This window comes from Haliaeetus leucocephalus, unplaced genomic scaffold, assembly GCF_000737465.1.
Source record: "Haliaeetus leucocephalus isolate CR32 unplaced genomic scaffold, Haliaeetus_leucocephalus-4.0 Scaffold136, whole genome shotgun sequence".
NCBI lineage: Eukaryota > Metazoa > Chordata > Aves > Accipitriformes > Accipitridae > Haliaeetus > Haliaeetus leucocephalus.
The window spans coordinates 2,987,937-3,003,386 of record NW_010972572.1 but is presented as its reverse complement, the minus strand read 5'-3'; the positions used below and the strand labels follow the sequence as shown (position 1 = coordinate 3,003,386).

At 48.9% G+C, this 15,450-nt stretch overlaps 1 protein-coding gene across 1 annotated transcript; it reads right to left on the bottom strand.

The window, feature by feature from the left end:
• Positions 1-9,506: 9,506 nt before the first annotated feature.
• On the bottom strand, positions 9,507-13,080 carry LOC104843183 (fibrinogen-like protein A). The gene is given in 4 exon segments (XM_010585972.1): positions 9,507-9,629; positions 9,632-10,134; positions 10,475-10,594; positions 13,077-13,080. Coding segments are annotated over 4 exon segments (750 nt in total).
• Between the last annotated feature and the right edge of the window lie 2,370 nt (positions 13,081-15,450).

Sequence of the window (15,450 nt, the reverse complement as noted above, 5' to 3'; positions counted from 1 at the left end):
AGTTTGCCGGGGCTGCTCGCTCTCAGCCCCGTTTATATTGGTGGTGGCTGATCCCGCCCATGGCGCACCGTCAGCCGGGCCACAGCACCCTGCCACCGGCCACGGGAGCTTCAGCTCCACGCCGCCGTCCTGCTCTTGCAACACACCTGACAGCCCCGGCTTTTATTTCCCCTGCAAACCCGGGGAGGAGCAGCTGCGGGTCCCCTGTCCCCGCCTTCACCAGGGGCCACGGGTTTGCTGGCAGTCGGCTCTGTTTACCCCGGGTTAATCGCTGCTCCCAGCATGCTGGCAGGGAGAGGAGCAGGCGGTATTTACCTAGCGCCTCTGGCCTAATGTATCTCCCTGCACTTCCAAGGAAACAAATACAGATTAAGGGACACAAACAGGCAAAATTATAGCAACGGGCACCCAGCTCAGCGCAAAGCACGCCGAGTCACTGAGCCATGCATCAAGCTGAGAAACAGCCCAGGCAAAAGCCTGCTCCGAGGTGTGACCCAGCAGGAGAGGCGATGCAAACGCTGAATGCAAGAGAGGGCAATGATGAGCTCAGGCACGGTGGGATTTACACAACTTGCAGTCATGCAGTCCTTAAACTGGATTACATTCACCTTCGAGGTGTCCTGAGAGATGCAGGCAGGCAGGGCTTGATGCACCAGACCCCTCCCCATCTCTTGCCAGGGCTTAGCATGTGCCATGCCAGCCAGACCTGTGTCACAAGCATCTCCTCACTAACCAGAGCCACAGAGGGACAAAGTGGATATAATTTCAGGCTTAAATTGCTTTTTTTCTCTCTAGTTTCTGGCCTTTTTTTTCCCAGCTCCACAGCCTGGCACAAGCACACATGCCTGGAGAGCACCCAGGCGCAAGCTTTTAGGCACCTCTGATGAAAACATGGGATAAACAGTGGCATAAAGCTAACATAGATGGCCACAGGCATCTGAACTTTAATCCAGCTTGCAGGTGGAGCAGAGCACCCTCCGAAGCACACAGGTGGGTTCTGCAGGTGTTCTGGAGGAGTGAGCAGCCGTCCAGGGTATTTTTCAGACCTGGAGGAATATGCACAAATAGCTGTTTTGCATAGTTTTCACACTGATTGGTGCAAACCTCACTTAGGAACTATTTCTTCATTTTTCAGCCACATTTGCATTGCTCTGTGGCTCTCTTTTCCTCCTCTGTGATTCATTATAACCATGTCAGCCTGTCCCAAGCTGCCTGTCAAGATGCTGAAGAGAGAAGCAATTTTAAAAGTACTGTCTGCAGACATTTTAAAGCAATAATGGGAATGTAGGTGTCCTGGGAAACTAAGAATTAGGCAAGCCACAAGAGAAACAAAGATATTGGAGATACACAGGCTTTCTGAGAGTGCTCCTCTGTGCAGGGCCACGCTGCACAAAAGGCAATTTCCAGGTTTTTGCCCAGGAGCATTTGCCATCTGTTCACCAGCTGCAGGCAGACTTCGGTCCTCTGGGACAACAGATGTCTGAGGGAAGCAGAGAGATACATCAGTGAGGCTCTTAGGGACATCATAACTCCCTCATCTCCAGTCCAGCAGCTCTTGTGCTGCAGAGGAGGGAAATCTCGTGGGCAAAGGGGCACCCAGCCTGGGGGAAGTGGTGACAGATCCCACAGAGGAACCTTCCCTGGCAGACAGTGGACCAGAGCAGGGGTCCCACCCAGGAACAGGCAGGCTGCAGTGCTGAGGGATTTTGTAACTGGCTGTTTGGATCCTAAAGTGCCTGATGCCAGCTACAGCCATATGGATGCAACATAGTCTTGGAGAGAGTGCACCAAGGGAGTTTTGGTCCTGGGTGCAATGCAAGGTGGATGTCCCAAAACATGCACTGTCACTTGGGAGGTTAGAGATCAATTCTCCAAAATGATCCCAGCACCATGCACAGAGGCAGAGGGAAACAGCCCCTGTGTCTGGGAGGAGAACTGTGTTGGGACAGAGAGGTCAGATTTATTAGTAGCTGAAGAAACTGGGAGTCGATGGGATCTGCACAAGCACGGGTATCTCCATTTGATCCAGACAGAGCTGGGATACTAGTGTGTTCATGCACAACAGTGATGGATGGGGATGGGTTGGACTCAAACCTGAAGGGCATTCAACAGATGCAGAGGAGCACACAGCTCCCAGCTTAGTCCCTCAAGATAGGGATCCTTTCAAGTCCTAAAAAATCAAAATCCTTAAAAAAAGGACTAGAACTGAAACTGCTAGCATTGCTACCAGGAATAAGGTAGGGAGGAGAAATATGTTGTGAAAGCTTTATTATCAACCAAGCAGCAAAGTTGGTGGCCTGAATATGTCATGTTCAGAGAGACCAGAGAAACTGTATGGGTAGAAACAGTGGGAAACATCCACTTAGAACGTGTTAAAAGGAGGTCAAAAGGAGCAGGCAAAAGGGCAAAATGCAGGGAAGGCATTTACAGACACTGTGGTGAAGGTCTGGAATAAATATAATCAGCTTAACCGCAGCCAGACATTGAGAGGGTCAAAAGAGCCAGCAGGGACACCAAACAGAGCAGATGAGACTTTTGGTTGCCATTCAGAAGGTGGGAATCACATTCAAAGAACAAGAAAAATAGAAAGCATTATGAATTTCAGCAAGTGGAATGTAAAACCACAAAAGGCGGGCCAAAAGTAATTTTACTGTGCAATTTGAGAAAGACAAAAACTAATATTAAAACCTCATTCACAGCTGTCAGAAGTGGAAAGTCTGCCAGAGCATCTGTAGGCTCTGTAGAAGATGCACCAAGAATGCTGAGGGCAAGGAGGGCAGAGGGAGGAGCACTGCACGAGTTCCCTGTGGTGCTGGTGGTGGGGAGCCTGCTGTGCTGAGGCTGCCGTCCCACTGGAGCAATGGTGCAAAGCGTTTCCACCTCCAAGCCCTTGTGGGGTTGATGGCAGGAATTAAAATTGAGAAGTCAGCACGAAGAAGCCGCAGACCTCATCATCCATCAGATGAATAGTTCCAGACCTCCAGGACCAGAGACCATCGCCCGGGAGCTCTCGCCAAACTCCACCAGGACATTTCTGATCTGCTGACAGCATGTTGTGACCTGTTACTTGCCTACCAAGGCAATGGAGGTGGCACAGATGGTGTCCATTTTTTAAAGGTTCAGTCACTCATCTAAGGATCTCCAGATTTAGAGGTCTCGTTTCTGCACCTAGCAAAGTGGTAGAAATTGTAATAAACATGGAATTCATAGGAACTCATGGATAAATACAATAACTTGAGAAAGACTCAATATAGCTTTTTAGAGGAAAGTCATGGCTCAGAAATCTGTTGCAGTTGTTGGAAGGAGATGTGGACAACAGTGATCCGATCAATATAATGTAATCCAAAAAAAGCTTATAAGAAGATCTATCATAGAGTTTTCAAAGACACTGAGCTATAACAGATCAATAGCTTGCAAAGCTGGGAAGCAAAGATAAGACTAATTGGTAAATTTTCACAGTCGCCTATTGGATGCTACAAGTATCTGTACTGGGGCTGGATTTTTCAGCATATTCATAAGTGATGGAGAAAAGGCAGTAAACAGCATGGTGACAACGTTTTCTGGTGGAGAAAATAGTTCAGAACAGTCATATCTAAAGGTGGCTGCAGAAAGCTGCAGAAGGATGTCAGGCTGCAGAGTGAGTGGGTGATAAAGTGGCAAATGAAATTCAATGTTGATAAGGATGAAGTGAAGTACATCCCTAACTGTATGCAGTGGTGGACTCTAAATTAGCTATTACTGTTCAAGAGGCCAATCTGAGGGTAATCGTAGGCAATTCAATTGAAAACATCAGCTAAAGGTTCAGGAGCAATCAAAAAGTAAAAAGGCTTTAGAAATGGCAAGGAAACGAATGGGCTTTCAGCAGAAAACATCACTTGCCACTGTATAAACCAGAGGGTGCTCACGGCTGTGTACAGTTTTGGTGTCTGGCTCAGAAAAGATGTAGAAGAACTGGGAAAGTCACAGAGGTGAGGAAACTGGGTGATCAGAGGTGGGAATGGCATCCCTGCAGGAAAAGGCTGAATAGATCAGGACTGCCCATGTTAGAAAAGAGATGAAAGCAGATGAAATTCCTGTAGGTAAGTTCCATCCCAGACACCAAATGGTGGCCAACAGAGAGGACTGGATCAATGCTAAAGGATTGGACTGCAAGACGGTGGCACATGAAACATGGGTGCAGTCCAACCAGCAGTGCCTGCAGTGTTTCTTGCTTTGCAGGCGTGGGTGAAGGAGACGATGCCATGCTGGTGGTCTTGCCAGATTTCCCATGGGGTCACTGGCTCTTCTTTATCATGGCAGTTGAAAAATGGAGGAAGAGACTGAAATCTCTTGTCATGGGCTCATGGTACCCACTTCTGTCTGGAACAGAGGCTCTTCACCAGGAGCTGGCATGGCCATCTGTCATGGCTTAACCCCAGCCAGCAACTAAGCACCATGCAGCCACTCACTCACTTCCCCCCACCCAGTGGAAATGGGGGAGAGAATCGGAAAAAAAAAGTAAAACTTGTGGGTTGAGATAAGAACAGTTTAATAGAACAGAAAAGAAGAAACTAATAATGATAATAATAACAATACTAAAATGCCACTAAGAATAATAATACAAGGATAGGAATATACAGGTGATGCACAATGCAATTGCTCACCACCCACTGACCAATGCCCAGTTAGTTCCCGAGCAGCGATTCCCCCCAGCCCCACTCCCCCCAGTTTATATACTAGGCATGACATCCCATGGTATGGAATACCCCTTTGGCCAGTTTGGGTCAGGTGTGCTGGCTGCGTCCCCACCAACTCCTTGTTCCTCTCCCTCCAGCCTTTTGCTGGCTGGGCATGAGAAGCTGAAAAATCCTTGACTCTAGACTAAACACTACTTAGCAACAACTGAAAACATCAGTGTGTTATCAACATTCTTCTCATACTGAACTCAAAACATAGCACTGTACCAGCTACTAGAAAGAAAATTAACTCTATCCCAGCCGAAACTGGGACACCATCCCTTAATTTCTAGGGACACCCGAGCCCTCCTCAGTGCTGCTGTGTGAGGCCACAGGTGGTGGCAGGAGAGAAATACTAACAAAGGTGTTGTTGAGATGCAGCCGCACCTCCGAGGCTGAGGAGTCCTAAGTGATGGAAAGTTCCAGTGTCACGATGGTATGCAGTCTTGCTGCAAAAAGATTTGTTTGGGAAGGCTGGATCTCCAGACTGCTGCAGCAGAAACCACACACTCCCCAAACAGCTCAGAATCAGATACAGTGTACCTGTTGCTGCCTGTTTCTAAGGTTTTCAGAGCTCAATTAGTAGATGTCGGAGGAGGTTGAAGCAGGAGGTACTGGTGCAGTTTTGCCACCCAGACTGCAGCCTGTTCACTTGGTGCTGTGTTACAGGGGTCAGATTTAAGGCTTTAATCTTATGACACAGTCCAAAGTCACTGAAGGGTCCAGGTGCCAAGGCAAGCTCTCCTTTGGCGTGGCCAAGTACCAGGCACATGAGAAGGTCACCTCACATGATCTTTGCACATCACCAGAAAGGGCTCCAGGGACAGCTTGGGAAACACATGGCTATAGGGTGCAGATAAAGCACAGCATTCCTGCTAGAAACATAGAGCTTGTAATTACGAGCAGTGAAAGTGAAATATGGCCTTAATGAGAACTAGCAGGCAAAGGAGAACAGCTTTGTCAGCATCACTGGTGGGTTTTGCTCTTAAAATGTGAAAATGCATGACTCACCATGGGGATCTGGCCCTGTTTCTGTCTCCAACTGCTGCTGGAAGTGCTCCCGCCTCTGCAAGCAAGGCCAGCTGGGGAGGACTGCCACTTGTCATAGTCTGTGACAGTCCCATTTGTGGTGGTGCTGCCATATCATGCCTACAGTGCATCACTTCTCTGCTTCCTCTGCCTATAAGATAGGGCCAGCCTTTGCTTGCCCTGAGTGTGTAGGTGTCCATGGAGCTGTATTTATCGATCTGGGCAGGATTTGACCAGGCTGCTGTGAAATGAAGGAGAAAGACAACCCACAAAAGGAAAATTTAGGAACTGGAACAGCTCTCTGTTCCACAGCAGGCAGGCTCAAAGAAAACCAGGCAGCCACTTCAGCCACTGCAGGAGGCTGGGTATTCCCACAAGCCCACGATGAGGAGACCCCAGGGATGGAGTCCTTCTGTGCAAGAGCACTATGGCAGACGCAGGCGGACACATGGCATGAGACATCTGCATCACATCGTGCTGTGCCTCCCTCTGCTCGGCTGGGTGCCAAGAGCTGGTCTTCATGCGGACATCACCTGATGTGGCCTTGGGAGGAACCAGGGCTAAGGGTGTACTTGCAGGGAGGGGAAGTGGGTCAGATCACAACGTAATGGCTAGGGGAAAGTAGCAAAAGCTTTTGGGGGAAGGTAGAATATCAGTTTCTTCTCCAAAAGAGATGGTGGCATCCCATATAATTAAATCCTTTGGAAAAGGTTTGGAAACCCTGCTTCAGAGAGATCTGACTGTATTCCCTCTGCCTGGAAAGAAATTTTCTGCTGTATATCCATGCAATGAGATTCTTGGTGCTTTCTTCCTCAGATGGCCTTGCTCACACTCTCCCGTGTGTACAGCCTGTGCTGATGGGCTCCCAGCACTCCTTGCAGCAGTAGGACAGAGCAATGAACATGGAAGAAAAAATTGCAGCCTGCAGCTAGACTCCTTAGGCAATATTTCTGGGCTCTCCTTCACACTGGAAGCCGCCTGGCAAACCCTGGGGTGACAGCACCCTCTGGAGAGCAGGACAAATGTAAGCAATGAGACTCCACATTTCTCAAATCACTTCTTTTCACGTTGCCTTTGCATTTTAAGTGCATTTCATGATGGTGATCTGTGCTATCTTGCTTGCCCAGAAAGAGGACCCTGCTGAAGAGGGCTAGCTTGCCACACCATGTCCCAGTTTCTATAGGACAAGCTGGCTGGGCCTCTCCAGAGAGAGCAGAAGAGACCTTAGGGCACGCAGCAACCTAGAGTTTGTAGAAAAATCAAGGTATCACTTGACAAAAGTCACACTGTTTAGAGATAACATGAGGATATAGCACAAAAAGGACTTTTCTGCATCTAGCTAAGGAGACTCACCATGAGGATGGGATACCCGGCGGTATCCTCCTTCCCGTTGTGGAAGGGGAACCTGCTGATGGGAACACAGTGCAGGTGGGTGTTGCTGCCTTTCTGCTACCTTCCACCATATCAGTGGTGCACAGCAGGTACACATCCATTGGGTCCTGGAGGGGAGGGCATTAGCAGAGGGGCACTTCAATCACATGTCTCCAAACCTCTCTTAAGGCAAGAGTGTTAGCCAAAAAAAGATTTCTAAATGCAACAAGAAATTCCCAAGTTTGACAGCTGAGAGGATTTTATTTAAGTTATTATCATCTCCTACATTGAGTATAGTCTTCGTTCTGAGCTGGCAGCTGCCTCCTCTTGCCTGTCACGCACCACATGACTCACTGCAAAGGGGGCTTGAACAGAAGGTGGTAGGAGGCAGGGAGAGAAATAAAAGGCAGACATGCAGATCCAGTAAAACCATAGTGTAAAAAAATCTTACAGAAGCATAACAAGGTAATAAAAGATTTGTTTCCACCAATTTTTATTTGCTAGCCTATCTTTCTCCATTTATGAGGAAGGCAGCTCTCATCTCACTGAGCCAAAGATACTCTCAAATTCACGTGCCGTTGTAGGCATTTTTAGTACATTAGTACCACAGTGGCTGGAAGCTGAAATGGATGGCATCTGCTGACGTGCTACTTCCCTCAAAGAAAGGAGCATATTGATCCTTTCAAGAAAAATGTAAAGCCATGATTTTTGTGGGAAATGTTGTTTTGCATTGGTAGGCTAATGATCAATGACAGAATCGGTGTGTCCATAGGCTTGACACTGGCAGAGATGATAGATCCTGCTTGAAGACTTCTGCATTTTCTGAGCTGTAATGTTGAGTCCTGACACAAATCAATGCAAATGTTGGTCTGTTCACTTATCTGCTAATACCTCATACCAGAGCTCTTCTGAGCCCTTCCCATGCTCCCTCACTTTGCTCAGATCTGAGTCTATCCTTCACAAACGAGACCTCTCACGCAGAGTCTTAAAATCCCTAAAGACATAAAATATCTCACATATACCACCTTTCCTGGGATGTGTTAGTTATACACAAACTGTGCTAAGCCTGCAGCCTTTCTTTGTTAAGCCTGACTGTGCTAACCCTGCAGCTTTTTGTGTGCTTCAGCTCTTGGAAAGACCAGGCAGTGTTTTGGGTGTGCTGTTAGAAAGTCCAGGCGCAGTAACAAGGGATCATGCAGACGTTTTTGAGGGCAGGCTGCTTCCCTTGCTCACCTTGGGCTTGAGGGCTTCCAGGTCACATCCCCCTGCCAGGGGAACATTAGGACACCAATGGACTCATCCTGCTTCCTGTCTCTCCAGGTCGTGACTGTGGAAGTGACCCTGTGGTAAGCAAAGGGAGTGCAGCAGTGCCTGCCTGCAAACCATGACACTGGCTGATACGGCAGCAAAATCCCCTGCCTGTGAGGAGCAGTCCTGCGGATGCCAGAGGGATGGACTGAAGAAGCCAGGAGGTCTTTTCACAAGGCAATTTTATGGCACTTTGAAATCTCTTTTCAGTTTCAAAACAGCAAAGGCAGGATGATGCCTTCCCTCCATGCTGTCATCTCTTGGAACTCATCGTGGCCCTGGCTCAGGAGATGGACTCCCCATGGCGCTTAGGGATGTGAGTTGCATGGACAACAAAACCTAAAACTCAGTGTTGCTGAGAAAAGTGAAAATGTTTTGACATTTCCTATGCTTGCACAAAACTATTGTGAGGCAGAAGTCTGCATGCAGTGTTTCAAGTTTTATTTATGCATTGCTTTTGCCCTGCAGTCCCAAATGCCTGTCCCACAGGAAAGCTGAGCTTCAGTGGTGGAAACCTTCTAGCACATTAACCTCTGTGAGCACTTCAAAGATTTGAAATAGACTGTTACAATTAGTACTGTTTTTTGAATACAGATTTATTTGAATATTTAATAACTATTAAGCCTGAAATGTAGAAGGTACAGAGTGGGAATTTGACTGTGCACATTAATATCTTGAGCAAGATTTTCAGCAAGTGAAAATTAGGTAGTTTGCCTGAAGTTAAGGATGTAAATTAACTTACAAAGCCATACATGTCCACTGGGTTGTCTGTTTCACATTTTATATGAAGCACACTACAGATCTGGAAACTCCAGATTTTGCAAGAGACTGTTCTGATTATTAACATAATTAAAATTATCTGACTCTGAACAAAAGGATAAAGGCACAGTTAAGGAGTAGAGGGAATCTACAGGAGAGAGAAGAAGTGGAAAATGCTTTATTTTCTTCAGTAGGTAGGATATGGCCAACCTCAACAAAGACCCCTAGGACACTGGGTTTGGCCATGACATGTTTTGCCTTTTTCCATCTCTTTGCAGAGACAGAGTTAGCCTCAGGTTGGACAGAAAGGAAATGAAAATGCAACTAGCAGTAGGAAGCTGGTTTGATGAGGATGGCAGAAGCTTTGCAGTTCCCATTACACAGGCTGCCCCAGGTTATGGCCCCCTTGACATTCAGGCCTACAGAATAACACGCCGAGTACCACCACCGGCACCGTAGCTGGAGGCACAGTTCCCACTGTAAGTGTCCTGATCCAGATCTTTAGTGGAGAACTTCATGTTGTCATGCACAGTGGAAGCACTGTTTGTGGTCATGGCGTCCCCTGCCAACCCAGAGTATGTTCCCAGCCTCAGCCAGCAGCCATGGGACTCATCTTCCAGGCTGAAGAGGTTGTAGTCTGCAAACTTGGTGTTGTTTGCAGCATCCCAGATGACAAACCTGACCTGGTAGATCTTCTGCTTGGAGATCTGATGGATGTACTCAGTGCCCAGCCAGTACTCGGTGTGCAGGTTCCCAAAGCCGTACTTATAGGTGCTCCAGCACTCAGCCCAGGTGATCTCTGTGCTCTGCCAGTTCCTCTGGATGACCGTCCAGCCCCTGTCCGTCACATTCATTTTGCAGTACACCACAATGGGGTGCAGCCCTGTGGGCTGGATGACGTAGATGCCACTGGGGCTGCCAGCGGAGACCTCACTGCAGTCCCTGGGCCAACCTGGGGCAGGAGAGAGGGTGATTTAACAAGACCCTGTGCAACAAGACCGAGGGGCAGCCCATAGTCCTCCCGTGGCTGGTTCTGCAAGACCAAGACATTAATGAGACCTGGATTGCCTGAGGAGCACAGATCACGCAAATGTCATCCTCAACTGAGCACACAATGCCTGCGTCCTCGCTGTGCCTGCAGTTGTGCTCTCCCCAAGCCTGCAGGGAGCACTCAGTGAGGAGCTTCTCCTCCCCATTGCAGTTAACGTTGTCCAGCCAGATAGTCCCAGATCCACTCCCAAAATAAGCATTGCCTGGGGCTGATAATGCCTCTCCGCAGCCGAGCTGCCTACACACCACAGAGGCATCTCTCATGTCCCAGCTGTCATCACACACCGTTCCCCACTCATTGCGGTACCAAACCTCCACCTGTCCGGAGCACTTTTTGGAGCCATTCACTAGCTGGAGCTGAACTGGAACATGGAAAACAACAGTCGAGAGGAGATTTGGAAATGGGGGGACCACACCAAAGAAAGCTGGAGCCCAGATCAGGAGGTACTTGCTGGCTCAAGAAGTGGAGTCCAGGCAGTAAGATGTAAGGCCTTTACACCTCTGATCCTGCTTCTGGCCAGGGAAGGAGCCTTTGTCTTCTAAAATCTCCATTTCCAACTATTTTTGGTGTGTTGTGGCCCCAGAGACTGGGCACAGGTTTGCCATGTGTTCCCTCAGCCATGTGGACATCAGCTGTCCTCTTCCACCACTGCAGGAGCTGTGTTTCACCCTCCTGGGATGGTGAGTACCCCAGGAGCAAGGCTGAGGGTAAGACATGGAATGGTGCAGTCTGGTGAAGTACACTCAGACAAGGGTATTTCAGAGGAGAAGAACACTTTTCTAGTTCTTAGCCATGGGACAAGTGAAATAGCTGGAGATGCTGGTGGCAGGAGAACCCTTCCTTTCTTCTGCGTCCTTCTCACTGACTGTCCCTACCATCCTCCAGAGCGGCAGGGGATGTGTGGGGAGGGACAGCCTTGGCTTCAGAAGGGGATCAGAGCAAACCCTCTGCACTTCTCCACGCCTACATGTGAGCAGAAAGGCCTGTGACTGCAAGGTCCTGTGTCTGCACCCACCCGACGTTTGAGGAAGGGCAGGCGACTTGTGCTGGGGCATGTATCTGTCTTGAGGGATGCTGGGGCTCTGCTGACACCTTGGGGGGAGCACCAGGTTGGAAGATGCCCTGCCCGACAGCCTGCTCTGGGGTGGTCCTAGCTGTGTCCTGCTGGCACAGATGGAGACCTTCCATGTACCTACCGTTCACTAATGTGTTCAGAGCATACATGGTGTTACTTGAGACAGATTGATTGAAGAGGGACAGGCTTTGGATGCTCCTAGTGAGATGTGGGGCAGGCAGGGCCAACACACAGGCAAGGAGCAGGAGGGGAGCGCCCTGGACAGCTGGAGGAGGAAAGGACAAGATGAGAGTCAAACAGAGCATCACACTGTCAGAGTAAAACATACAATGGGGAATGAGCTGCAGTGAGGTGAAACAGCTGCAAGTAACCCCAAACCTGCGAGGATGGCACGGTGTTGCCTTCCTGACAGAACTTTGTAGCCGGGCTCCTTCTTGTCCCCAAGCTTCATGCCAGAGCCCAAGCTGCCCAGGAAATTTGGGGAGCAAAATCAAGCAATCACAAGAGAGTTCTTTGCAGATCAGAAGAAACATGACCAAAGTGTTTATCTTTAAGCACAGATTTTAACAGAAACCTTGTGGAATATTTTCTGCCCCTCCAGCTCACTAAACAGCTAGATGGTATTTCTTCAATTTCCGCTACACTCTGGAAAATCCAAATAAAATACCCAAGTTGTACTAAAAAATAATAATGTTATTCAACTTAATTATAATAATAGTTATCCCGAGATTAAAATCTGAACATTCTTTTAAAGATGGCACCACAGCTGCACCTCTGGGGGTTACAGCAGTGTTAAACTGGGAAACATATGGAAAGGGATGACTTTTCCAATGGTGCCTCTGTTTTGGATACCCCACAATGATGGACCCTTGATAGCAGTTGGAAACCTACGCTCTTCATACACCAGTAAATTCAATCTTACGTTTTTAAACACATTTACACTTAGATTTATGACTGCTGGGCTAGAACTAAAGCGCGGTCACTCTCTGCTAGACATGAACCCATCCTGTCTTCTGAACCTATCCCTGTTCTGCCGGGACAGAGGGGTACTCTGAGGAGATGAGTTGCTGTGATGTTTTAATTTGCTCAACACCTTCTCTGTCCCCACTGACCCATTTGCATGGGGAAAGGCTACTCTGACCTCCCCTCCATGGTTTTGCCCTCCTGCTCCTAAACACAGCTCTTATTTCAGCAGCCTGGGTAGACCCTGTTTGCAGAAACCTGCCCTCACTCTGCCTGGATGCTGAGCCTCGCTGAAGCTCTTCCCGATGCACTCGCAGCAATGCGAGTTGTGGAAAACCCTTGTCCCTCCAGCCAGAGCGGTGCGGTGACTGGGTCTGCAGGACAGCCAGCAGGTTTGCACCCCTTGAGTATGACCCAGGGCTGGCCTGACCCTCCTCTGCTCCCTGCTATCAGGGACAGAGCAGCACGCAGGTTCCCTTTTCCCCCAGCTGACCCCTCCTGAGCTCTCCTCTGCCCTGACGCTGCCCAGGGGAGCTGCTGGGCTGGGCTGAGGGCAGACCCAGGGACTCGCACAACCCTCTCAAGCCTTATCCCTTGCCCTGGGAGAAGCAGCACGGACCTTGAGTCTGCCCTGCTTTGTGCCCTGTGTCAACTCCTGTCTCTGCAGTAAGTCCTCCATCCATGGAAGCAAATGGATGGCTCTGCCAGGGAGGAGGTTCTCAACACCCCCCTCCACCAGCACTGCTTCTGGAGGTCCATGGGCCTGGGAACCCACCCAGTCCTGCTCTCCCACGCTCACACTCACCCATGCCGACTCCACGGGGACACTTGCAAGTCCAGAAAGTTACTGTAGATATGCTTTGAGTCATGAGATTTACAGCTGCGCTGTGCCAGGGCAGTAGTGGGGCTGATACTGCTGCTGCTGCTGCTAGTCCCATCCCCTTCTTGTCCCGAGGTTGTTAATGAGCTGCCAGCAATACGGCTGTAACCCTATTCCCTCACCAGGGATGTTCATCTGCTCTGATAAGACCCCTTAGCAGAACCTGAGCAAATACTGCCCAGGGGTGGAAAAGGCATTTGTGCACTTCCCATGTGTCAAGCAGGGCTTTTCCTGGATATGCCACCAACTGGTGTTTGGAGACATTTGCTGAGCTCCTCACACAGCTGAGCAGGATCTGGTGTCCCTCCTGCTGGATCCCTGCCAAGGTGGACAGGAGCTGGATGCAGCAAACCAGCACTGTGGAATACCCCAGGGATGTCCCTGCTTTCTTCTGGAGCAAACACACTGTGTGGATCAATAGCGGTCATAGGTGGAAAGCAGAATGGTAGCAACATCCAGCTTATCATGTCTGGGGCTCATGTCAGGAGCAGAGCTAAAGGGACTGGACCAGTTGAAACATGAGACTATTTCTGTCTGAATCTCAGATGAAAGCAGGTATCACTCCAGGGAGCACCTGGTGCTGGGAAAATCTCCTGCCTCTTCCAACTGAAAGTGCAGAAATTGTGTGGTTCACAGCATGTCCTCTGCACAGGGCAGACACATGCTGCCAGCCATCACCGTGCGAGGCCCCTGCTATCTACAGTACAACCTATGGTGACAAATGACACCTTTTTCCCAAGTGAGCTTTGAGCTATGGTTGCAAAAAAACACTGAAAAGCATTTTCCAAAGTCTCACATTTGAAAAATGACTGAATAATATCAGCAGCTGCAAAAATCTCATCCACTGAGAGAACTAGAGTTTCAGGACAGAAAGAGCTTTCCCCAGCAAGGCTGGGATGACTGTGAAGGTGAAACATAAGTTGCATTGCTTGCATGGGGAAGTCCAGGTTACCCCAAAATATTCCAGAGTTACCCTTGGGCACTAACTTGCAGCTTATCCATTGGAATAGAGCGAACAGGGAGGTAAACAGGATTTAAAAAAAAAAAAGAGTAAGTGAATCAAGAAAGCAGGAGATTTTTTTTCCCTGTGTACTCTGCCTGTTACATGATGTTTCAAAAACATTTTCCCTCACAACTCATTTCTGCAGAGATGTGACGCTTGGGCCATTACCTTGGGAGGGATGGGATGTTACCCCATTCCCAGCATTTCTGTTTCATGACAGGTCCATGTAAATGCCACAAGTCAGCCAGAACTGCGGCCATGGGGATGGCCACAAAGCCATGACAAGCTCAGACGAGTCCTGTCTGAGAAGTAGGGAGTTTCCACCTGTGAAGTGGGGTATCACCAAGCAGATGATGTTTTTTCAGAGCTCTGAACAGACACCCATGGACCCAGGACCGTCAATCACTGCTGGGGTGGACCCGCACTTGCAGACCTCCCCTGCACCTCCTGACTGCAGAGCCCACCCAGATGAGGCTGAAGCAGTGTCGTGGCAGTGCGGAGCTGCCCTGATGCTGATAAAAAGCACCCCCAGCAGCCACAGCCCCCCCCACCCTCCCGGGGCACAGGCCTGGAGCAGGGGCAGCCTCGGGCAGCGAGCAGGCAAGAGGCAGCTCCCACCACTGCAGTGATGCCCTCATGTCAACATTGGCTTATTGAACAGCCGCTGCCTGCTACTAGCAAGCTGTTCTCCACTGGTTTTATGGACATTTGTTACTAAGCAGATATTTCTACCTCCCCCTCCTTGACTTTTTCCTTATTGGCCTCTGGAGCATCTCCAAGATGAGAAAAGTTTGTCTCCCAGCTGTGAGGTATGAATGGTGCTTTCTTTTCCCAGAATAAATTTCAAAGCACATCCTGAGTAAAGAAAACACTAATATCTATGCTGTCATGTACCTGTGCACACACATAAAATTTTACTGCAATGAATGTGTTACTTTCGGTGCCTATTTCCATCATTATAACCTAGAATTAAGTTTGTGTAAAGCAAATATTAATGTGTTGGGAGGGTTGAACTCAAAGATCTAATATGTGGATGAGGGAAAGGCTGTGGATGTTGTTTATCTGCACTTTAGTAAAGCCTTTGACACCACCTCCCACAGCATTCTCCTGGAGAAACTGGCTGCTCATGGCTTGGACAGGTGTACTGTTCACTGGGTAAAAAACTGGCTGGATGGACGAGCCCAGAGGGTTGTGGTGAATGGAGTTAAATCCAGTTGGTGGCGGGTCACAAGTGGTGTTCCCCAGGGCTCAGTACTGGGGCCAGTTCTGTTTAATATCTTTATCAATGATCTGGAC